This window comes from Prionailurus viverrinus, chromosome D1 (genome assembly GCF_022837055.1).
Source record: "Prionailurus viverrinus isolate Anna chromosome D1, UM_Priviv_1.0, whole genome shotgun sequence".
NCBI classification, from domain to species: Eukaryota; Metazoa; Chordata; class Mammalia; order Carnivora; family Felidae; genus Prionailurus; species Prionailurus viverrinus.
The window spans coordinates 48,824,994-48,851,819 of record NC_062570.1 but is presented as its reverse complement, the minus strand read 5'-3'; the positions used below and the strand labels follow the sequence as shown (position 1 = coordinate 48,851,819).

At 36.9% G+C, this 26,826-nt stretch overlaps 1 protein-coding gene across 10 annotated transcripts in view; it reads right to left on the bottom strand.

Moving 5' to 3' along the window:
• The window catches only part of DLG2 (discs large MAGUK scaffold protein 2), a 2,044,734-nt gene that overhangs the window by 386,425 nt on the left and 1,631,483 nt on the right, over positions 1 to 26,826 (bottom strand). For all 10 annotated transcript variants that reach the window (XM_047877315.1, XM_047877320.1, XM_047877323.1 and 7 more), the window contains one exon: positions 8,218 to 8,286. In XM_047877315.1, coding sequence (XP_047733271.1) covers positions 8,218 to 8,286 — 69 coding nt within the window. The remainder of the gene's footprint in view (positions 1 to 8,217; positions 8,287 to 26,826) is intronic.

Sequence of the window (26,826 nt, the reverse complement as noted above, 5' to 3'; positions counted from 1 at the left end):
ACAAGGCCTGGGAAAGGAATGTCTTATCAAGTAAGAAAATGGAAAAAAGGAGCAGTAGGCTAGTAGAAATGGGGCTAAGGAGAATCAGCTGACAGCTCTACTGGGAGCAGAGGAGGAAACTGCAGGGACATGAGGAGAAATGAAAAGCAAACATATGGTGTGAACTACAGGAAACATACACTCTGGAATTATCCACTGTTCTGATTAATTTCTAATGGGTCCTCTGAGGTTTAAGATATGAAGGTCCCTTTTCCCTCTTGAGATGAAAGGAGGGGTCTGTAAACTCCCTTCTTTCTTCCCCACAGCTAGGATCCCCCAGCAGGTGACCTAGCAACAGAAGTGAGGCTGGCACTCTGACCCAAGAGGCTAGTCTGTCTTTACTGCACTATAAATCACAAGCAAAAATATTTTTGGAGGAGTCAGAAGCAATTTTGATTTCTTCCAAGCATTTCTAAATATCACCTAGTTGCTATATTAAAAAAATTTTTTTTAAGTTTATTTATTTTGAGACAGAGACAGCACAAGTGGGGAAGGGACAGAGAAAGAGAGAAGGAGAATCCCAAGCAGGCCCCTCACTGCCAGCACGGAGCCCAACATGGGCCTCAAACTCACAAAACCATGAGATCAGGATCTGAGCTGAAAGCAAGAGTCATACACTTAACTGACTGAGCCACCCAGGTGCCCCTAGTTGCTGTATTTTTAATTTTCCTATATTCTCTCTAAGTAAACTCTTCAGCTATCAGGAGAACAAAATAAAGAAGAGGGCAAGAACTATATACGCTCTCTCAATGCATTCTAAACATACACAAAAATTCTCTCCACTTAACCCAACTTGGCCCCCTGTTTTGGTGAGGTCAATTACATTTCTGTGGTTAACAAAGGTTTATATTTTTGACCAGGGATCCCAGCAACTAATAACCTGAATAAAGCTTCCCCTTCAAGTCTGAAAGTAGTTCAGTGTACTTCTCAGCATACCAGGCTCCTCTCAGTTACTCTGGGAAACACTGCCTAGTATTGCTTTTGAGGATCAGGGCACGGAAATGTTTTGGACAGACTTCTGTGTAAGGAAGAAATTGACCATTCATATTGATTATGAATCCTGAAGGATGGCTGGATATGTGAGTGTGTGTGGGCAGAGATGACTCAAGCCACTGCCCCTGAGGGCCAGCTATCTAAAGCCCAGTGGTCCTTTAGGCCTCATGTTTGGAAATATTCTTACAAATTCAGAAGCCAAACTTTTCTATCTTCAAAAATCATTAAACTCTATAATGTTAGAGTTGGAAAGTATCTAAGATCTGCTCAAAATCACATAGTAAGATGTGGCAGAACTGAACCTAGAACCCAGATCTCCTGGTTCTCAGGTCAATGATGCTTACACTTTCTACAGTGACCATGTGTTTTGGAACCACATATCGGGGCACTTAGACCAAGACTATTTTAAGTCAGCATCATCCTGAAAAATCTGAAGCATGTTAGCTGCAAAAAAGCTCCCATAAAGGCAAAAGGAAATGGGTACAGGACAAGAGAACCAATGATTCCAGCCAAGCTTGTGTTCCCAGAGTGTTCCTTGGAAGCACACCTGTTCAGACCCAACATGGGAATGCCAGAGGCTCTCTGGCTGCAGTGGTGCCAAGGTGCCATGGTCTCAAGAATCCAGAGTGGTCTTAGAGTGTGGCGAGGGGGTCTCTTGTGTCAAACATAGGTTCATGGCTGTTCTTATCAAGACCAGCCAATCCCTCTAAGAAAGAATGATGATGCTATTAACACCGAACAGTTAACCTGAGAGGATGGTTTTTCTCCTAGATGTATTTGTATACAGACAAGACTGCTTCTTGGTTATCCTTTGGATACTCACAGACCTCTCTATTTGGAGAGATTTTTAGTGAGGGTCTATTAGGCAAACCATCCACTCTGTAAACAATTCCTTCTATAATATTCATGAAGAGGGTCATCTGGTTTCTTGTTGAGTGCTACTTGTAAAGGGTGGTCAACACCTCACAGAGCAGCTATTTCATTGAGGTGAAAATGCCAGTTAGTGGAAAAGTACCTCTATGATGTTGCTGGAATGATCTTCTAAAGTAAGATAAAACAAAGTGTATGTCCTCTGGTGGATGAGAGAAAGCTACATGATAGCTACAGATACTTCCTAGTTTGGGCTGTGTTAGCCAAGTACTTTAGTTTTTTGCACATGATTTCCCTTTTTTAATTTCCACCTTGTTCCAAATACGTTCCTCAAAATTTAACTTGTGTCCCCTTTCCTGAGAATCCTACATGGTTTCCCAGAGGTAATCACTTGTAACCATTTCACTTTTAATTCCAGTGGTTATCTCCATATTGTTAACAATATGCTTATAAGGAGAGTATTTCTTTAAATTCTATTTTGTTACCAGAATGACATGTTTCTTTGAGGATAGTTTTTCTCTATGTATGTGTATTTTATTGTTGGGGTTTTTTTTTGTCATTTTATGGGTTTTGTTAAACTGTTCAGTAACTCATGGCTGGATGTTCATATTTAAGAATGAAGTAGTAGAAAGGCTGTAGGGGCTGCTGCAGATAAGGGCAAGCCTTTTCCACTGAAAGACTTCAGGTTAGGCAAGCAAACCTGAAAGCTGTCCCTGTAATTGGCATACCATGAAGGGCTCTGCTGTGTGGTTACATGCAAACTAGCTTAGCTAGGTTCCTCAGAAGAAATTCTATTTCTTTAGAGAAGAGCCTTCATTTTCTGACAGGTGGTAAGTCACTGCCTTGAAGCTGTTCTGTATCAGGAGTGTGTGTGCTGAGTAGGGGTATCCTCAGTCCTATTCTCAGACTCTGCTCTCAGCCCATCTGTTGTCACTGTTCTGAAGTCTCTGAATTTCCTGGGCTTGCTAGGCAGTTCTGCCGCCTCCTGAGCTGTAGGCATCTAATGCTGCTGCACTGTGGTGGGCCTTTTTGTGGGTGGCATCCCTGGAAACAACTTTAGAAGATGGCATTTACATAGAACACAATGGCCCTGACTCCCTGGGTGATCTAAGTCTGGGCTGCTTTGCTCTATTTCATCCATCTATACCCCACCATCTGCTGTCATCCAGAAGTGTGAGGAAATCTTTTGGCCTCTGATACCTCTCCCACTTCCTTTACCATTATGGGATTGTGTCTTCTTTATTCTTTTAAGTGTCCTTTTAATGGGGTCTCAGGAGGAAGAAGAGATTCAGGTGTGGGCTGTATCTGTCAACTTGAACCTGAAGCAAGGAGCTCACACTGTTAATGGGGATGTTATTCTGCCTCCACATGTCTGGCATAGTTAAAGATGATTCAGATATCGATTTAAAAAACAGCAGTAACTCTAGGTAGAGGCTCAATTAGACAGTTTAGTTGTCTTCATGGATCAAATTAAGTGGAAATCTGAAATATCTCCAATTATTTTATGTCAAGTAAATAGCAACTTAGGTGAAAAATATATAAACATATGGACTTTTAAAGTACATTCACTTAAAAATTATCCTAAGTAGTTGCTTTTCACAAAAGCATTAGGAAAGAGAATTTTGAAGCAAGGAAATTTCCAATTTCAGTTGATTGCCTGCACTCAGCAGTATAACACCTTAATGAGAATCCTGTTAAAGACCCATTGGCCTATGCAAAGTGAAAAATTACTTTCCCACTATGGGCTCAGTGACAATGATTGTATGTCACATTATCTCTCTATTTGTTGGCCAGCTGGGCACTTAGAGCATGAATTTTAGTGTTCTGGGCTTTGTGGAGAATTACTGAGGTATCCCCTTCTAAATATTCCTGCAGCACAAAATTATTTCTGCCTCAAATATTTTATATCCAGAAATGCTTTACACAAATACATATATATACATATATATACACACATATACAGTATATACATATACATACATATATATTTAATAGCAGGTGTTCAACGTGGGTCTTCAAGCTAATCGTGGGTATAAAAATAAAAGTTTTGTTTTTTCAGAACACTTGGAATAAGTATATATTCAACTAGTACTTATTGAGGGCCTAATATGTACCTGCTACTTTTGTAGAAAGTTGGTGAGTCCTGTGCTATTCTCCTCTTGGTTGTGGAGAAAACTCATGCTTAGAGAGGGTAAGGGTCCTGTTTTGAGAATGACAACAACAGATGGCAAAGAGGGCAGGATTTGAAACCAATTTTTTGATTCCAGACTCTATTTCCTTCCATGATTGCAGGGAAAACAGTATTTTTCATACTGCATGATTCACTAGATATGAAGAAAAATGCTTTATACCAGCTAAAACAATGGAGTATAGCTGAGATTACAAGTTGTGTTTTTTATAAAAGGACTCACTCTTCCATTTATGACGTCAGGGTAAGGCCTTCACATCTTTGGTCTCATATTAGCAGAGAATTAGCATTAGTGGTTGTGGTTATCACAGAGGTAATTTCACTCAAGTGGAAAACAGTGCAAAAGGCTAAAACAATATTTATTGGCAAACTGCTAATAAGCTTTTGTGAGTAAGAAGAAAGAAGAGATTTGGAAATAGCTTTAGAAGAAAATGCCATTATTTAGAACAGCTGGAGGGAATCCTCTCTGTGTTAATGACCAATATGTGGCATGACAGCCATATTGCACCCTTCCAAGGGAGGTCTTCATAAGGAACAAGGAAGGTGAAGTTGAGACCAGTGGGAAGCTCAGCTCCCCACTCTCACCTGTACCACAAACAACACCTCTGCCATGTAGCATGTACATGGGCTTCCAGATCCACCCCAAATGGTGGGTTATTAGCTCTGTTTAATGGTTTCCAGATTTAGAGTCAGTTCTGGTTCTTTATCATTTTTTAAATGAAAGCCCTAGGAAGTTCTTCACTATGTCTCACTTATCCTGAAAGTGCTTTATGAATAGTGTGACCAGAGCTCTCCGCCTCAATAAAGACTTTTTATGCTGCACTGTTGTACAGCAGACTCCAATTTGATTTCAAATCCAAACTGTGCTACTTTCTATGTAGGTGTCCTTGAGAAAAGTACTTAACCTCCTGAGAATCAAGATTTACAAAAAGGATGCCTATTTCATAAGACTATTTTGGAAATAAAATTAGAGAAGATAGATGAATGGATGAGGAGAGGGAGAGAGAGAGAGAGAGAGAGAGAGAGAGAGAGAGAGAATGAGAACATACCAGGTACCTAATAAGCACTTGATAAATAGTTTCTTTTCTCTTCCCTTAAAGGACTATCCATGAATATGTACTATTTTTATTCCCAACAAGTTGCACATTTTGAATGTAATCTCATTAATGATAAGCTCCCTTCTTCCAATCATAGAATCTTGACCCTGTCCATGTTTCCTTGATAAAATGCTGTCCCATCCCTTTGTTAACTCTGGATGTACTTTCCATGCTAGCTCTCCATGTCTGATTTAACATGCAGAATTCAAAACTGATCACAGTCCTTTGGAGAAGGTGATCAGTGAGTTTTGTGGAATAGTTTTTCTAAACTATGGCTCTTTCCAGAAAGGGGAAATCGATGGGGGTGGTATGGAGAGTTCAGTCACAAGTGCTGACTGATGAACATTCTCAAGTCCAACTGGAGACTGTTAAACAGGCTGGGGGAGACTATTTCCTCTCATGTGTTTATGTAGTCTCTCTGTCCTAAACTTTCTCAGATATATATACCAGAAATGTAAGAGAATTTTTAATGCAGGTCCTATATTCTGTCTTTTGGAGCTGAGGATAAGCCAATATGTAGAAAAGGCTTACACTATTCTTTAATGTGTTTAACAAGCATTTAAGTATAATCTTGGCAATTAAAATACTTTTGTATATAAATATTAACTCAACAATGAAGCAAACTCAATGATTTGGATTGCTTCCACAAATGAGCATTACCTGTGTATATAGGAATAAGTCTCTCTAAAGTAGTGATGACACCAGTCCCTGACTGTTTTAACGAATCTTTATTTAATATAAATGTGAAACTCTCCTGCCTGATAAATTAAGTATATGTTATGAATAACGATAACAACAGCAATGAACATTATACTATATTATAGCAAATACACATATAATTCCAGTAATAATATAAAAAACAATAAATATAATTTTAATTATTGAGAAAAACTCTGTAAGGAAATACATTTTACAGATGAGGAAATTGAACATATAAAATCAAACAAACAAACAGACAAACAAAAAACAAAACAAAACAAAAAAACAAGCCATTTGCTATCACCCAGCTCATAAGTTCCTGAGCCCAGATTTAAACTCAGTGATTCTGGCTATGATCCAGAATCTAGACCACCTTCAATATTACTACAGAACCAAATGTGGTGAAGTATTGATTGAGTACTTACTTTGCCTTTGTTTTTTTGTTTTTTTGTTTTTTGTTTCGTGAACTAGAACAAATGTTACAATTAAGACACTGCCCTGTTGAGAAGAAAGTTACTTAAAATCTCCAAAACTAAATTCATATTTAGCAACCACCCCTATCTCTCTGTTTTTGTTTGTTTACTACAGGAACAAAAGTGCTTTGACATTCTTTACCATCACAAACAGAAAAGGCAGGCTACCAGGGGAAGGAGGTGTCCTTTTCAGGGAGTGCAGTGACTATGGAGAGGCTACATTCCTTTTGCTCACCTCCCTATGGGTTTAGGGACATCCTGGGCTGAGGGCAAGAAATGGCACTCTGAAAAGTATTTATAGTATTTATACTCTTCCAGGAAGTAAAGAGCAATGTCTCTTTCCTAGGTGGATATCCACTTACCCATGGAATTTGCTGCATTGCCCTGTTGCTACCCAGGTTGGAAAAGAACCCTGGGCAGTGAAGACAAGAAGGTCAGCCAGGGAGAGAAGAGGCAAGGACTGTCCCTGGTAAGCTCAACCTGAGGAGGAGGAAAGATACCTGCCACTCATGCCTGCAAGCCTCATGTTTGAAGCTGCTGAGGACAGATGAGAAAGGGGCACTCTGGAAGGAATGGGAGGGACTGCTAGGGCTCAGGCAGTGGTGCATGCATGGTAAGTCACAGTGTGCCATTGCTAGGAGTTCTGTGGAAGAGACAGCTGAGTCATCCAAGGGACCACATGGCTGGGGGAGCTGTGGGAGTCTCCCAGCATCTGTGCATGGTTGGTTATCCACCCATCCAGGCTACATCACCAGAGATAACCAAGAAAAAGGGACTGGACACAGTGGAATGATAAGGAAATTCCATTTCCAGTTTCCTTTTTTGCCCCAATACTACCAGAGGAGAAATCTAAGAGAAATGACAATCTACAGGGTGATGTGAGAAGGAGAAGAAACACCTCTGTCAACTCCACATTCTGGTGGAACTCAAGCCCTAATTAAGTTAGAAGGAGGGACATAGGTCTGAACAAAACAAACTTTTAAAACAGAAAGGCTTGAATTGAAATGTCATTAAGGAAGCCTACCTGTCAACGAGAAATAGGTTTGAAGCAAATTTGGTAACAGAGATTGGAAAAGTAAAATGATTTAATTTTTATAAGTTAACCAATGAAATGTTCTCAATTAAAACTGTTGTAATTATCAAGCAAGTAGAGGGAAATATTAGCGCCTTCCCTCCATCCTCTCCAGCTTTTACCTGATTGGAGAATTCAGAAATACAAAACACTAAGTCCTCTACAGGTAAGCCTGCTCAGCCAACATCTCCATTCTTATCTCCTGCTCCACTGTCTCACACACCGTAGGCTGCATCACTTGATCACTTAATGGCCTTATGACACCTCGTGGTTGCTCATGTATTCATGTTTTTGCACATGCCCTTTCTTCTGCTCAGAGTACCCTTACTTCCAGTGTCTGTCAGGCAAATATCCACAGATGCTTCAGTTCTCAGCTTGAGAGTTATATAATCTCTGAAACCATCCTGAACTGCTTCCGCCTCCTTTGATGCCCATTTTCATCCATGTTTCCAACCTGGATCATCCCTTAATCTCTTATATGCCTCTCTTTGTGATGGTTACACAGGATACAAATTTGTGTCTGTATTTCTGCCCCTCCCACCAGACAATAAGAGTTCTGAAGGGAAAGAAGAGATCTTATGTGTCTTGTTAAACATTGTACCTAGCACAGTACTTGGCATATAACATAAGTTTTATAAATATTTGCTAAGGAAAGAAGGAAGGTAGGTAGGGAAGGAGGAAGGAAAGAAGGAAGAAAGAAAGGAAGAAATAAAGAAAATTTCTTTACGTTCAAGTGATGAGACTGCACGGTTTAGTTTAAGAGAAGGCTCCATATTATTATCTTACCCTTCCAGGGAGATGGCCCGTTGGAGAGTTACGGAAGGCTGGCGGGTTGCCGTGCTGTGCTGAGAATGACTGCAACAAAGAAAGAAAAACAAACACAGATCATTTATTTAAAATGTCTTTGCACATTCTCATCAGTCTTATTGTCAAGTAAAGGGCCCATCTTGAAAGAAATACAGTAGAGATTGAATGGCTATTCTTTGGTGATAAGTAGACTCATCCACAAAATTTAGTACTCTACCAGATAAGGGGTTAATATTTTTTTAAAACTTGATTTCAACATGTATTATTCATTTGAAGTAAACTTCAAATGACAGACATTAATGGAAACAAAATATTTAGAAGAGGTAATTTTTTCCCTTTGGAATGAGACAACAAAGAGCATAGAAATATAAACTTCATCATAATGTAGTGTCTTACTTTTTTAATGCAGAACATTTTTTATAACAAAGTTTAAAACAGTGGATTTGAACATCAGAAGTATTTAATTAGTATAAGTTTTCATTTTAGTTCACACTTGTAACACCTGTAAAATTAATAACAATTCAGCTGCTGGATGAACACAAAAACTTGAAAAATGAGACTTATGGTTGTATACCAACCTTAGAATTTAATGTAATTCCACATCTTGTTTTGGTCATGTGGTAATAAGACCTATCTTATGGATAAGCAGTTGCAGTAAGAATTATAATGTTTATTCTTCATTAGACACATATATCGCCTGAGTCATTTTTCTAAGTTTGTATGTTTATATCTTTTACTTCTCTCAATCCTATGAGGTATGCACTGTCTCCATTAACAGATGAAGAAACTAAGCTAAAGAGAGGTTTAGAAACTTGTCCAAGTCATGTGGTAAATACCTGTGCTTGAGATGGCATCTACACTGATTTTAAAGCCATTATTCTTAACCATCATGTTGTCTCATCTCCCAATTAGTGACAATTTTTCAAGTTTGTAAGAATGTGCTTTGCAATCTCAGAATACTCTTCGATTAGAGAGAGGTTCGTCTAAGATATGCACAATGACAACAGCAAGAAGCAATGCTTTGTGGATTTCCTATGTGTTAAAATGTATTATAAAATGTGTTTCAGTGTGTAATGTTAGTTTGCAGTATTGATTTAATATCTTAGTTGTAATGTTAGTTACATATACATATAGGGTATGAAGGTGTATATACACAAATATATGAATGAAGAGAACCCGAGTCCACTGTTTGTAGAACAGTTAGACACCTTTACATAGACAGCTCCACCATTTCTCAGCATATACTTCTGAAAACACCAACATTGTCAGAGAGCCAAGCGGTAGCCTACAGATTTTCATCCAGAACTTCGGTCATTAAGGACGAGAAGCGGTATCTCTCTGTGAATAGTTTTTAGTTGTGACATGGATGACAGTTATGTGAGGTTGAGGGAGCAAAATTTGGGACAGTAGCTAAAAGCTAGAGAATGTTTTTTTTAAGTTAAGGATTGTGTCCTAAGTTTGCTGGCATCCTTCACAGTGTCAAGCACTATATATGTTCACTGAACATGTTTTGATTGACCAGTTGAAAAGCAGCAGAGCATTCAGGAGCTGGACCATGTAGCCAGACTTCCTGAGTTCAAATCCCAGCTCCACCATATGGACCAATGTGACCTTGCTCATTATCTACCGGTATCTGTGTATCAGTTTCTTACCTGTGAGATTGGGATAGTAATAGTACTTTCCTCCAGGGATTGTTACAAGGATTCAGGGAATACAATATTTAGAACAGTGTCTGTTACATGGTAAAACTACGTAAGTGTTTGTTAAATAGATTAACTAATATGATTTAGCAGTGTGTCTACTTTAACATATTTAGTACTAAATAAGAATTACTTAGATCACTTCTTTTAGCTATCTAGTCACTGCCCCAAAGTGTATATTTGTGAATATAAGTTTGGTGACAAATATCAAATTAAAATACATTTTCTATTGTAAAAATACTATAAAATTAATGAAAATCAAAATAAGGAAAAGCTTTAAAAACTCACATATAATTCCATTACCTTGTATCATATGTTACAGAATTATTTAATTTAAATACTGCAGCTGTCCTATAGGTATGTATGAGTATCCACATTTTATATATTAAAAAAGATACACAGAACTTTAATGACTTATCAGAAATCAACAGCCAGAATTCAAACTAAAGCCTGTCTTGTTGCCAAGTGTGTGTACTTTCCACACTATCCTATTGACTTTCTATATGTCCACATGTGCTTGATGTAATTTTATATATACATGGACCATATATAAGATTACATCCTGAATTTGTTCCTCACATTATAATTTAAGCATTTTTATAGGGATTCCATAATTATTATTTTGGTGTTATATAATGTTACTTCCTCTCAACATATAATAATAATTTACTATTATAATATAATGCATATTATATAATAATTTATAATTATATAATTATATATAATAATTTATTTAACTATCCTTTTATGGTTAGGTATTTGGGTTTTTTCTACTGTTTTAATATCATTAACAATGCTGCAGGGACATATTGATACCAATTACTTTTTCTTATTTGACAATTTCCTTTGACTATATTCCCCAAATGCAAACATTTACTAGGTTCTTTTTGTTGGTGTTGTTAAAGCCTATTTAGTTATTTTGAGAGAGACAGAGATAATGAGAGCGAGGGAGGGGCAGAGAGAGAGTTTTCTGTGCTGTGAGCGCAGAGCCAGATGTGGGGCTCGAACTCCCAAAACTGTGAGATCGTGACCTGAGCCGAAATGAAGAGTCTGATGCTTAACTGACTGAGCCACCCAGGCATCCCAACATTTACTAGGTTCTTGATTTATGTTATTAATTACTTTTCAAAAGTTTTGTACCATTTTATTACCTCTTCTCTACCTATTATATTTAATATATTTTCAAATAAAAAGTATAAAATATATAAACATTACTTTCACCACAATCTTAGAGGCACTGATATTATAATTAAAAAAACTGTTAAGTATAAAATGATACTTCCGATTTATGAGTACTTCTGTGTTCATTAGTGAAAACGACCATTTTTTCTATATGCTTAATTGCTAATGGTATTTCTTTGTTTAAACTGTTTAATCCCTTCCTTTACTGTATATATTCCACTGGTTTAGGAAGTGCCAACAGTCATTCTTGCGTAAAGATCAATGATGCTTGCTAACCAAGATTAATGAGTAACTAGAATTCTTGATAGCTTCCTCACCATTAGCCTAGCCCATATAATTAAAACAAAGAAATATTCAGTAATCTCACTTTACTTATCACTACTTTAAACTAATTACTTTATTATTCTCCTTTAAATTATTCCAGTAATGTCTCTTTTAAAGTTTTAGTGACACTTAAATTACATGTGGAAGACACCTTGAAGTACTCACAGAATTTGACTCCTTTTACATTACACATGCAAAGTCAGCCAGTTTCTCAGTTTGTGAATTTCGAACAGAGCCTTTTACAACATGTAATTATCCTTTTACTTTACTAAGACAAATACAGTGAATTATCTGTTAGTCAAGACCTACAGACACAAGGGAATTTTTGTTATTCCCTGATGGAAATATGTAAGCAGGACTTGAATGGGGAATACTTGCAAAGCATATTAGGAGCTACATGATAGTGATAATAACTGGTATTTTTATAAAAAAATGTTTATTTTGAGAGAGAGAGAAAGAGTGTGCACATGAGTGGGGGAGGGGAAGGCAGAGAGAGAGAGAGAGAGAGAGAGAGAGAGAGAGAGAGAGAGAGAAGGAGAGAATGCCAAGCAGGTTCCACATTGTCAGTGCAGAGCCTAACATAGGGCTCACTCCCACAAACTGTGAGATCATGATCTGAGCCAAAATCAAGAGTAAGATGCTTAACCCACTGAGCCACCCAGGCGGCCCAACTGATATTTTTACTCCCCCGCCCCCGAATATCTTCCCCTTGGGACCAAGCAGGTTCTGTGCATTTCATACTGTTAACTACAAAGACAGTGTGTGGCTAATTTTACCATGACTAACAAATTCCCAGTGACCACTGCCTAGCCCTTTCAGCGCCTCAGGCAGTGGCCAGCCAGATGGAATTCCAGACAGAGAACTAACATAGGAAGAATCATAGCAGGAAAGAACAGCTAAAATTTAAAGCTTTTTAACACTGGAGAGCTAAGTGTTCAGAATGTCTTTGTCTTATGGCCATCATTTTCCTATCATTTTTCTAGATACTTTGAAACATCTATTCAGAAAAGCATTCTATGATATGCCTCCCTCACCTCCCCAACACAGTTGACACACTGCTCTATGCACCATTCCATTTTTATCACACAGCCAAAATAGCCCCCAGGACTGAGAATCACCACCGTTTATTTTCATGTCTTTTTTTTTCTTTCTGCTAAGTCATGTATGTTTTCAGAGCAAGGAGTGGGAATTATCCATTTGTACATTCTCATCTCAGGGCTGACTCACAGAATGTGCTTCATAAATGCCTTTTCAAATGATGAAAACCATGGGTTGGGTTCCATCTATCTGTAAGACCCCATTCCCTCTTTCAAACTTTATAACAACATTGAGACTAGCCATTATGCTAATTTTTGAAGGAAGTTAAAGACCAAGGTCTCACAGCTAGTAGGTAGCAAGAGTAGAACCCATGTTTGCTGGCTCTAAAGTGCTTACTCTTTAAGAAAAATCATGTTGCCTTACAGAAAGATGAAAGCAAAGCTCTGTGGATAGCTCAGACAGAGGATCCAACATATTTTGTCAAGAAATGCCGAATCTCACTGAAGATCACTGACAGTTTTGTTTGCATAAAATAACACCAAATGTTTTCTCTATAAATGTCCAACATGCATGTCAGTGGCGTTTGAAGATAATTTAATACAGGGACTTCTCTGTCCTATCCACACCACCTTATTAGTGAGCCCCGGACATTTGTGAGCATTTGAGTGATAGTGGCTGAGTAGGATGAGAATGAGGAAGGTTCAGCAGCATGTCAGCACCCATGCTGGGGAAGAAGTCCTGTCATGTGGCAGGAAACATATGGCATCCCTTGGTACATAGTAGCTTGGTTGACATGACAAGTGAGGCAACTATGGAGGTAAATATTACCAAGACTTTTTAGGATTTAGAGAGAGATAACAGTCTTATTGCCTTTCTAAAAATTATGCTGTCATTTGAATAAAACAGCCAGAGAACAGTAGAATCTCTTTTCCAGGAACTCTCTGATTTTCCAAGTAAAAGACTTTGGCTGTCGCTTAAGAAAATGAAATCGAAATGATGCTGAAAGATTCATTCTTGTTGCTGCATTAACTTTAAATTTTTCTGAGCATCTGAATTGAAACTGTATTATTACACACACAACACAGAGGGCCTAGATGGCGGTGATTAATGGCTTTTTAATTTTCTCCAACTCTAAAGCAGGAATGGACAAGATAACCAGTCTTTCAAAAATGTTGTAACATTAAAACTATGTCATTTTATGGAGAACACAAAAAGGCTGTTGGGTCTTCTATTAACAAACTGGTAACAGTAAACTTATTTAATGTGCCTTGCTTGTAAAGTCCCATCCAACTAAAATACTTCTTGATGTGTTTTCAATAGTCTGCTCCATTCTTCACTCATATTTTTGAAGAACTGTCATCTTTCCTTGTCATATTTAACTCTTCACCAATCTCTTGAATGCCTGTATCTATCATTTATCTCATCTCTCTTAATATTTATTTTCTTTTATATTTCTACTTTACCTTTCTTCATATACATGCATTAAGTTGCCACTATTCTTAAAAAGAAGAATATGTCTTCTTGAGTATTCAATAAGTACCTCAAATGCAACATAACCAAAACACCATTACCTTCCCCCATGAAGCTGGATATCTCCCCTGTTGCTTCATTGACACTTATATAATTATTTATATCTTCTGGCAACATCTAACAAATGTTAACTGGGAAGTGCTTTAGATCCCTCTTTGATTCCTTAATAGTATAGCACTCAATAAATACCTGATAATAAAGAAGATGGTAAAATCAAATAACCATTTGGGCCCTTTGCTATAGATAACATTTTTCAATAAATCTCTAGGTATATTTGATAGGAAAACCATCTAGGGTGGATTGGGAAGGATATATACATATTTTAAATGGTGTAGAAGGGAAAGAAGATTTTCTGAGAAACTAGAAGAGGATGATCAAAATCATGGAAGGCCGAGAGTATGTGTTGTGCTCTGGAAACCTTGAGTGGTTTGGCTTGCCCAGAGCAGAATAGCCAGAGATGAGTAATGACTTGGGGTGGGTCAAGAGGGGCAATGAAGACCATGCCAAGAGGTCTGGACTTTATCTTGATGGCAGTGGTGAGCTCTCTAAAGTTGGGGATCAATATGATAATATCTGTGATTCAGAAGAGTAAACCTAAAAATACTCTGCATGGTGGAAGTAAGAGGTGGGAATCTACAGTCAGAGAGACCAATGGGAAATAGTCATGAGAGATAAAATTAATAAATGTCTAAACTTGGGCAATGGCAGAAGGAATTTTAAAGGAAGATACATTTAAGATATCTGGAGATAAAATATCCAGGACAAATAAAAGGAAATTATAGTGAGGGCAATTTGATCTCCAGAACTGATCTAGTGATCTGGGGGAGGGGGTATTTCTTTTAAAGTTAAATCCCCTAGATAGAAGGGGCTTGCTCTTCCCAGGGTACAACAATAGCTGTTCTTTCTTCTAGAACTTCCAAACAAGGCTTAAAAAGTAAACAGACTTCGGTGTCACAAGGGTGAAGTGGTAGTGAGAAAGAATATACTAAGGGATCTGTTACTGACTAAAAGGATGATGGCACTGTTAACAGAACCAAAAAGTGCATGTTTGGGTAGGAAAATATAATTGAGTTTGGTTTTGTACACGCTTAGCTTAATGTACCTGTTACATCTTTGGGAAATATAATCTGCAGTGTAACAGCTCTACCTATTGAAAATTTCTTCCTTCTCTGGGTGTAACCCCCATTATGTCCAGAGTGGGCACCAAATGACAGATATTCTTGCATGTTTTACTCTTTCTAATAAACATTCCTAACACTTCTGGTTCTTTATGATATATTTTCAAGACTCCTAGCTATCTTTCTGTCTATACTCTTACATTTTTTTCTTTTTTTTTTTAATTTTATTTTTAAGTAATCTCTACACCCAAAGTGGGGTTTGAATCCACAACCCTGAAATTAAGAGTCACACACTCCACTGACTGAGCCAGCCAGGCACCCCATATTTCTTCTGATTTTTACTTAAATTTTAGAACCTAGAAATGAATTCAGAGTTCCAGATGTGTTCAGACCAGGGTTGAATGCCATGAGATGATGACTTTCCTCCATCTGCATTCCATACTCCTGCCAGAAGAGCCCAAGATAACACAGAATTTTAAAGTTTGCTTAATTGTATTGTTAAGTTTAGGGTCGAGCTAACTTCTCATGTATTTTTGACGTCAAATGATTCAAAATCAATTCTATCACATAATTGTAAATTGGGTTTTTGGAAACTCAATATAGTTAATTAATAACCACTATTATCAAATTTATTGGTATTAATTTTGATCTAGTTTCATAGTTAGGCTAACATTAGATCATCAATTTAATTCAATAAATATATATTGATATGCTACCCATTACAGAACTTCACTTTTTCATCTAGTTTGTATCATTTTCAAATATAAGATACCTTTCACATTTTCATGCAAAATTTTAATTACAATAAGAGAAAAGGACCATGCACTATAGCAGATCATCACAGATCCTCTCCTAGTTTAACAGTTAGCACAAGTTTTACTACTGAGCTCTCTTAATCAACATCTTTTTATAGATTAACCAATCCTCTCCATCCCCTCAGTGACCAGCTGACCAGTGTCCACAGCAAGTGGGATGTTCATGGCCCATATATTCTCATTCTTTCCATGTGACGTGTACATTTACCAAGAATCAGTTGTAATTATTCTCAAATCTGTTTATTTTTATTGTATTCATTTTATATATGTATGTATGTATGTATATACATTTCATATATGTATGTATATGTAATTTATTTAAATATTACAAAAATGAAATATGAGCAAATGAAAAGAATTGTTTCTATCAATCATAAGTTTACTGATCTAGAAAGACTTAATCACATGTAGTTCAAAACATCAAAGCTTTTGCACAGCAAAGAAAACAAAGCAATGAAGGCAACCTAGCAAATGGGAGGAAAATATTTGCAAATGATATATCTAATAAGGGGTTAATATTCAAAATATATAGAAAATCTATACAACTCAACACACACACAAAAAATAATATAATTAAAAATGGTCAGAGGACCTGAATAGATGTTTTTCCAAGGAGACATACAGATGGCCAACAGATACATGAAAAGATGCTCAACATCACTAATCATCAGGGAAAAGGAATCAAAACCATGATGAGGTATCATTGTACACCTGTCAGAGTGGCTAAAATCAAAAACACAAGATAGAACAAGTATTGGCATGAGAATATGGGAAAAAGGAACCCTCATGCACTGTTGGTAGGAATGTAAAATGGTAGAAAACAGTATGAAGGTTCTTAGAGAATTAAAAATCAAAATACCATTTGGTCCAGTAATTCTATTACTGGGTATTTACCTAAATAAAGTGAAAAAACTTAAAAGGTATATTTACTCCTATTTTATTGCAGCATTATTTGCAATAACCAATATATGAAAACAACCCAAGCATCCATTGATAGATGAATGGATAAATGTGGAGTGTGTACACACACACGTGCACACACACACACACACACACTGGAATATTACTTAGCCATTAAAAAATTGAGATATTGTCATTTGCAATGACATAGATGGACTTAAAGGGTATAATACTAAGTGAAATAAATTAGTCAGAGAAAGACAAATATATGATTTCACTCATAGATAGGATTTAAGAAATAAAACAAATGAATAAAAAAATTAAAAGAGAGGCAAAAGAAGATTCTTAAATACAGAGAATAAACTGGTGAATGCCAGAGGGGAGGTGGGTGAGGGGGTAGGTGAAATAGATAAAGGGGATTAAGAGTACGTTTATGTTGATGAGCACTAAAAAATGTATAAAATTGTTGAATCATTATACTGTACATCTGAAACTGATACAATGAAGTATGATAAATATATTTCAATAAACAAATTTAAAAAAATTAAAAGGCCAAATTACCTGAAAAAAAGGAAGTTTACTGATCTAGAAAGACTTAATAATATGTAGTTCAAACCATTGCTGCCAAGTTAGGTGACAACTGTAAAAGTCAGAAAATAATTATAAAGTTATTTCATTTAGTTTTCATTTGATTTTCATTCTAATTTAAAGAAATACAGAGAACTGAGGGTTGATGGGGGCAGGGAGTTGGGGAAAATGGGTGATGGGCATTGAGGAGGGCACTTGATGGGATGAGCACTGAGTGTTATATGTAAGTGATGAATCACAGGAATCTACTTCTGAAGCCAAGACTACACTGTATACACTGTATGTTAGTTAATTTGACAATAAATAAAAAAATAAAAAAAATAAAGAAATCTAAATTGAAAGCCATGGATAATGAATTCAGGGTAAACTTTATGCAAGAAAAATGAAGTAGAACTTCATAAAAAACGGGCCCTAGATTTTTGGCTTTCCTAATCAATTTGGTGTACCAAACATTTTAAAGCAATTACCAGACAATTCAGATTCTGGAAAATAACATAAAAACTGTGGCCAGAGGTTGACGATGCTAGAGAAAATCTTAAACTTCACATATAAAAAATAATGAAGAACACAATTTGTTAAGCGATATCAGACAAATTTAAAGTTGAATTGATTTATAGAAAGACAGTGTGCGACACTGGACTAATGAAGATGATCTCTTGAAAACTGAAATTAGGGACAATAAAGAAAGCATGCATTCTGGGACAAACAGATGGATATAAAAATGAGAAAAAAATTAGATCAAATTCAGGGCCCCAGGTTTCTCATGCCATAGTTAAAGATGCTGCAAATGTGTTTTTACTTTATGTTGAACAGCTTCAATCAAGTCAGTAATAACATGGTGACTCAAAAAAAATGGATGAGGTTTATTAGAAGTCCCATTTCTTCTTTTAAATATCACCACACCACTAATTTTATTGTGCTTCCATACAGTTATGTTTTTTAAATTTAAGGTGAAGTAATTAAGGCATGCACGTATCTTTTCGTTATCATTCCAAATGGTGACTGCTGTGTCCAATCTTTTGACCAACAGAATAAAAACTGGTGTTGGTTGTGTGGGTGATGAGAAGTTCCATCTTATGAATGCCTAGCAGGATTATCACCCAGATTTCAGTTTGCTCCTCATCTTCTTTTAAAAATGGTTGTTTCTTGAAAATACCTTTCAGTGTACACCTGTTTATTAGTTTTTTAATGTTTATTTTTGAAAGAGAAAGTGAGTGTGAGCGGGGAGGGGCAAAGAGAGGGGGGCAGAGGATCTGAAACAGGCTCTGTGCTGACAGCAGAGAACCTGATCAGGGGCTCGAACTCATGAACCTTGAGATCATGGCCTGAGCCAAAGTCAGACACCCAACTGACTGAGCCACCCATGCACCCCAGTTTTCTTCTTGTCCTTAAAGAATATTATGGGAGACTTCACAGTCTGCTTATAGGGGAGACCTAGAGAGGTTATACTGTATGACCAGAATGTGGTTAAGGGGAGATCAGAACACAGATCCAACTCCTAGCCCATGGTTTTCTCTGTCCTATTCCACTGTGACTTCATCAAATTCTTCTCTGTGACAGAAGTTTAATGATAAAAATGACTGGCCCAAACACTGGCCAGTCTAAAAATCCTCGTCATCACTGTTAAGTCATGTAAAACTCTGAGAGTACACTTCAAATGCTGATCCCAGTATTTTCCCCTCAGGACTGAACTGATATATGAATGGTCTCAAAGCCTGAAACATCAGGAGAAAAATGTCGTATTTTAATACAGCAGGCATATTCCTGTGTTTATTCATTTTATTTTTGGATGGCAGACTGCACATCATTCTCCTTGGCTTCTGTAGCATGCAAGCTGCATCCCAGGAGGTCATGTATGAACATGTATCAAAAAGCTCCTTCCCACATAGACTATTCTTCACAAGGAAAGTAAAAAAATTGAATATAGTAGAGCGTAAATCAAGTCTTAGCTAGCTCCACCAACACAGCAAAAAGGAAAACAAATTTTCTTTCAAAAAAGGAAAACAGATTTCAATTTGGAATTTTACATAAAATATAGACAAGTACTGCAGAATGCGCCAACAATTAAAAAACTTGGAATGGGAAGATTTTTGTATACCAGTTGTGATTTTAGTCATTTAATGGATATGGCCCTGGGTATCCCTTTATTTCACACCAGAAACATATCTTTCAGGATAACACATTCTTTTTATTCTTTGACAATATCTGGGAAGCAGAATTTTATGGAAAAAAGACCAGAAGTCTAGAAGTCATAAATGCAGGTTTTCCCACTGTGCTCCTAATGAGAGCTCAAAGGTCTTAGATAAGTCATCCCAATTGACTTATGGTTTTTTATTCTTCAGTTTGAATAGGAAACCATTGTTCCTGCTCTCCCCATCTACTTTATGGGGTATAGATGGAGAGAAGAACTATTATGGGGAAAGGAACATCATCTTGGGAGTTGATGGCCTTGGATTAAGGATTTCTTATCCTTTTCTTAGTTAGGTTCTTGACCAGCTTAAAAACCACTCCTAGATATGTTCCTGTCATCAGTATAATGCAGATAATAGCACCTTCTCATAGATGGCTCTGGGGGGAAAAAAGGGCAATATATGTGAAAGAAATTTTGTAAGCATGAAGCATGGGGAATAGTAAATGGAAATTAGTTTCTAGAGAGGCAGTATGATTTGGTCACAGGTGTCTAACACTAGTGACTAGAACTTGACCTAACCAATGGATCTAAACAATAACAACAACAACAAACAACTAGATCTAAAAAACATCAGGGACATAGGATCTATAGGATTTGGCAGTTGTGTGTGGTAGGTGAGTGAGGAGTCTAGGACAACATCCATGTATGAGGTTGGAGTTGTTGGATCATGGTAGCACCTCATACTGAAAAAGGACTATGGGAGTAACAGATTTTGGGGGAATATAATTATTATAATATTGTATATGATGAGTTTGGGGAACCTGTGTGGCACCAAGGTAGAGATGGCTCATAAGATAGTTAGAGATCAATCTTAGTAGACAGATCTGTTGTAAAGAAATACATTTTGGAATTAACATTTGAAGTATATTTGAAGCCATGGATATTGTTAGAAATACTGTGATCAAAAAGACTCAAAGTTTTGGAGACCTGGAGATAACCAACAATGTAACATTTGTAGAGGAAGATAAATCTGGAAAGAAGACTAGGAAGGAGTGAGTGGAGAAGTAGGAGGAAAAGCAAGAAAATATGAGGTAATGTCAGCTAACAATGGGAGCAGGGAGATAGTTTCAAGAAGGAGAGTTTGGTCGACAGCTGGCAAAGACTTTAAAAAGTTTAAATATGAAACACAGGGGAAACTGGTCCCTAGAATTTGAATTACATTCTTCAGGCAAATAGGAGGTCATGAGAAATTTTAAACAATATTAAAATATGTCACTTATGAAGTTTATAAAGAGCTCTCTGTAATCCCCAGGTATATAAAACAGCTGCAGACAGCCAAGAGCTGTAAGAGGAACTTGATCTTAAGACTAGGTGAATACCAAAGCTTTCTGTCCTAGCTTGTCAGGGACCAGTCTGCTATACCTTTCTGTATAGCAAATGGAATAATTTTCTTTCCCCTGGCAAACCAGTGTAGCTGCCAAGGGAAAAAAAAGAAATGGAGACCTTTGACTCTTACCATACTGCTGGGTTCTATTTTCAATGAAGAATTGCTCTTATTCTACAACATAGTTTCCTTATTGATTTTCATGTAGACAGTGAGAACCTCCAAATAAACAAAAGCTGCTTGGTTTGGTGGAATGTATTAGTTTGCATGTATGAGTTTATGGAAAACTCCAGATGTTTAGCCAAAGGATAGTTGTTCTGCTCGACATCTGTATTCTGAACATTCCTCACAAAGGCCACCATAGAGAAGTCATCACCATCAGTGTACTAACAAGTGAAATGTGAAAGAGGCTAATTGTTCATTTCCCTCCGCTCTTCACTATTCACACTTCCAAGGTAAGAATTGCCTCCTCTGGGATTCTCCCTTGGTGGAATAGGTTCAAAGTAGTCATGTGGTCATTTGTTCATCTAAGCTGCTACTCATTACCAGAACTAAAAATCTGAGGTAAAACCCAACATAAAAAAGTACAGTGCTTTCTAAGTCTCCTTGTATAGATTTCTAATTTAGTCCCATGAAGTGACAGTAGGTGCCAGCAGCAATCCCTTTCTGTTTAAACAAATTCTTGTTTCCCCTGGGGATTAATTTTCCAACACAGAGCAACTTTTTTGTGTGTGTGCAACAATGAAAAGCTTGACAATATATAGCATTCATAGCGATTGGGCTATCAATGTAAAGAAAATATCAAATGTAAAATATCAATGTAAGTAAACCATCAAAAGACTAAAATGCTTTGTCTTTGAATCTTAATGACAAACTTCCAAATGAAGGACACTTAATATTTATCCTCATTAATGAAAATGACTCCCTCTTAGCAACCAATTTGAAAACAAGTTACAATTCTGTGAAGATCCAAGTGAGAGGATTTGAAAAGGCATAGAATAAAAATTTTAAAACTAGGCTAGTTTTCTTCTCCACATTTCTTAATATTTCCAAAGAATTTTAAAAATGATCTCTTTTTAAGAAATCAAAAGTTTACTACAATGAAACATACTGGAAGGCTAGACATTGATAGACCTCAATTTCCCAATCGCTTCATCAGCCAATATCTAATCATTAGCACCCACAATATACAAAGCACTGTGCCTGATGTAATGAAGAAAACAATAAAAGCTAACGCAAGAGCTATTATGTCCAAGCATTTATAATACAATCTGAAAGGAAAGACATCAGTCTACTCATTTGATCATTCCAATTCATTCTCTCTCATTTTAAAAATAAAGAACAGCACTGTCCACTGGTTATTCAGTACAACAACCTAGGCATTTTCATTGATTCTCCACTTGCAGCTATCATACTCCACAACCAATTCATTAACAAACTCTTTTCTACCAAAAATGGCTCCCACCTCCCCAGTGCTGCCACCCTAATGGAAACATCACCTTCTCTTGGTGGAATGTTCCAACAGCCTTCCAATTGGCTTTTCTCCTGTACTTCTAACAGCTACTTCTCATAGCAGCCTGTGAGGAGACTCTCTTACAGGATGAAATCAGATCATGCTGTTCCCCTGCCTATAGAAAACTTCCCAAAGATTTCCTCTTTGAGTTTGAATAAAATTCATGGTCACTTCCAGGGCTATAAGATCCTGTGGTCACTGTCTACTTTTCAGTGTTCACTGCTCACTACTCTGTCCATCATTTCCCAAGACCCAGCCATCTCTGCCTTCTTCCTGACTCTCAGATATCCTCGCTAGTTCCTCTGTAAGGGCATCTGCATTCACCACTTGCTATGCATCAGGTCTTCTCTTGAGCATCTCCCTCTTATTCAGGTTACAACCTCCCAGAGAGGCCTTCTCTGATCTTCCAACTAAAGGCACTTTACTCTCATCTCAGGAAATATACAGCCTCTTACACTACTTTCTTTCATAGCACTTATAACTCCCTGAAATCTATTTTTTGATAATTACATTCATTGACAACCTTTCAAGAATATTGCTTCCATGAGTAGGAATTGCATTCGTGTGTGTGTGTATACATACATACATACATACATACATACATATATATGCATGAACACACGCACACTTAGCCCAGCTCTACCTGGATAGGCTAAACTCATGAATTCATTTAGGATTCTTTAATGCCATGATTTAAATAAAAGGTCATTATTTTAATACCACTTGATTCATTCTGTGTATCTTTCTGAGGTAATGCTTTCCTAGATTCCATTTTTCCCCCTGTCTTGGTTCTCTGAAATACCTGAGAATAATGTATTGACCTGATTTCAGAGGGACCATCCAGTTAAACCCTGTTGGGGATTACTATGTTCTCCAAGTTCATGTTATGTCTTAATGTGAGCATGTCATTGGTTTGTAAATGCTCCAAATCCTTTGTATACCTCCAGTTTTTATCAAGGCACATCCGCATTCATTTGTACACTCATTCAACCAACATTTGTTGTGTACCATACATGGGCCAGGCAATAACCCATAACACAGTTCACTTAATCTATCATCTCATATTTACTAAATTATTCTACTTGTTGCTTTATTGTAACATCCTACATTCAGTTGTCAATGTTTCTGTGTCTATTAAAAGTCAGTACTGTGTTAGGTATTATGAGAGACACAAATAGGAAGGAAGCCCAGTTCCTTCCATTAAGGATGTGATAGTTTACATGGGAAGATGGGTAAGTGACCAATTGATCAAAAAAAGGAAAAAGGAAAGGAGAAATACATTGAGCACTATAATGGGGGATGTCGACCCTAGTCTTTAAGTTCATAGAAGAGGGAAGTAAAAGGGAAACGAGAATTTCTTTTTTAAGATTGTGTGTGTGTGTGTGTGTGTGTGTGTGTGTGTGTGTTTACCCTAAAAATTTGAGAAAGCATTTCCCTGAATTTTTTTGCATTTTTCTTGTGGGGTTTCAAAATGTTAAATACTGCAACAGGATCATTTTAGGAATAAGACAAGTTAAAAATAATGCAAACATATCTGTATTAGGACATATTATGCTATTAAGTACTAGTGTCCATTTTAAGCAGAGTGGAAATATTTATTAGGTAAGTGGAATTTCAGAACAAGGGGACATTTCCAAATGGCTTTTATTTTGAGAAAACTTCAGCCATTTTCTTTGTACAGGGATATTTATTTATTTATTTATTTATTTATTTATTTATTTATTATTTTGAGTATAGTTGGCACACAGTTTTGCGGTAGTTTCAGGTGTACAACATAGTGATTCGAGAAGTTCACACATTATGCTACCCTTACCATAAATGTAGCTACCATCTGTCATATAGAATAGTATTACAACATCATTGATGATATTTCTCATGCTGTAGCTTTTATTCCTGTGATTTATTCATTCTGTACCTGGAAATCTATATCTCCTACTCCCCTTCACTTATTTTGCTCAACCCCCTCCTCCCAACCCTCACCCCCCATAATCATCAGTTTGTTCTCTGTATTTAAAGGCTGTACAAGGCCTTTTAAACATGATGTTTGATAACTAAGAAATACAAAGGAATCATCGTAAAGTGATTTCAAGAGCCATAGTCCCTGCCATTGCTCTTTGCCCAACCTGCTACTATTTATTCTTTGGGACTTAGTCTCATGCACAGCCAAACTGGAAAACTCTTCTAACCTCTCAGCTTTGTTTCCCTTGTACCTGGGCATACACTTATCAAGGCATTTCCCACACTACAGTAAAGGACTATTTTAAAAATGGCTGTTTCCCCAGCTAGACCATGAGCTCCCTGAAGGCATCAACCATGGGGAACTAACCACTGTACCCTCTCACTCCATGGCAGTTGGATTCTTTGTTATGCTGTTTGCACTGGGATCCTAAAGCAAAAATATTCAATTGTGTCAAGAAAACCATTAATGATTGCATTTAATGAAACCAAATAAATATACCAGGAATTTGTCTATGTATAGAAGACCATTGACAAGGTAGAAAATGAAACTATACTCTTTAGTAGACCATCTCAAATTCAAGGAAATGGACAATGCAAATAAGGAAGGAATCTGTTACCACTTAAAGAGCACAGTAGTGAATCTTAACATTGGAATAAAATGTGGTGGAGTTTAATATATGACAATGACAATAAATGAATTCTATTCTGCTCCAGTAAACTCATGACTTATGGAAACATGGAGTTGAACGACAGTCATTAAAGTTACAGAGATACAGGATTTAAGCAATCAGCCATGGCAGGGTTTACTTGTGTCCATTGTCAGTGCTGCTTAAGCGATGCTGAAAGTCATCAATGCACCTAGGCATAAAATCACAGAATCCTAATCTTCCCACACAGAGATACTCACTGTGATTATAGTCAAATGTCATTTTAAAGTTAGTTTTGTGAAAGATGGAACAGCCATATTTTTTTTTTTGGTAAAAAAAAAAATGAGGCAAATAGTTTTACCCCATAAACAAGTATTTTTAACACATCCTCTAGCTATTGGTAGTTTTTTATGGATTAAGAAATATTAAAAAATACAAAAGTATCCAGAAAAGGTGAACTTATAGACAGAAAATAGATTAGTGGTTATCTAATGGGAATGGGGATTAACTGTAAATGGGAGTGAGGGATCTTATTGGGGGCATGAAAATGTTCTAAAACTGATTTATAGTGATGGTTACATGACTGGATAAAGTTACTAAAATTTACTGAATTATATACTTGAAATGGGCACAGTTTATCACATATAAAGTATACATCATGAAATCATTAAAAAAAAACTAGGGCAAAATACAAAGCTTGAAAAGTGTAACACAAGAATTTTTTTTTTTTAATTATGTGTCACTAAGGACTTGTTGCATTTTTAATTTTTTTAATGTTTATTTATTTTTGAGAGAGAGACAGAGACAGAGCATGAGCAGGGGAGGAGCAGAGAGGGAGACACAGAATCTGAAACAGGCTACAGGCTCTGAGCTGTCAGCACAGAGCCCGACGCAAGGCTTGACCTCACAAACTGTGAGATCATGGCCTGAGCTGAAGCTGGACGCTCAACCGACTAAGCCACCCAGGCGCCCCAGACTCGTTGCATTTTTAAGCTCTAAATTTCTAGGATATTTACCGAATTTTCCCTCTGATCCTACACAAGCAGAAAGCATCATTATGTAGAAGGGTGGCCACCTGACAATGACATTCATGTTTAGTCATGCTTTCCTCCCTGACCTTAAAATAAGATAAGTCATTTGTTTAGAGGCTTCACAAAGTGCAAGCCTCTAGGGCTAACTGAGTTCAATGTGATGGGGTATCCACCAGTATGTGGTGATTTTAGCTGCTGACATTTGGTTTATTCTTTATATTTGGACCACAGATGACATACCACTATTGTATTTGGAGCTTTGTGGCATGGGAATATACTGACAGACAAGCAAGTGAGACAAAACTAAAAGCATACATTTAAAGGGAAGGACATAAACTGCCCCCAGGGACATGATGTTTTGTTTTTCAATTCCTTTGACCCCCTCTGACTATAAACTAATATTTAAGTGAAACTACCAGGACCTGAACTGTGTTTTCAATAAAAAACACTCATACTTAAAATGTTAATTGTGGCATTTAACTTCTATTTAAGTCTCTACTCTCCAAATCAGCCTTTAAAATTTACCATAATATTAAGATACTATTTATCATTAGAGAGAGCAAAAGAAGTAACTTGTTTCTCCAGCCATCTTGGATGAAGTAGGGGCCAAATTATTCATTAAACTGTTCACCCAATGATCTTACAAAGATCAACTGCATGCCTAATATGAGCCAAATACTTTCTGAAACCTAGAGGTAAAGCACATAAAATAAAAGAAATCCTCTTCC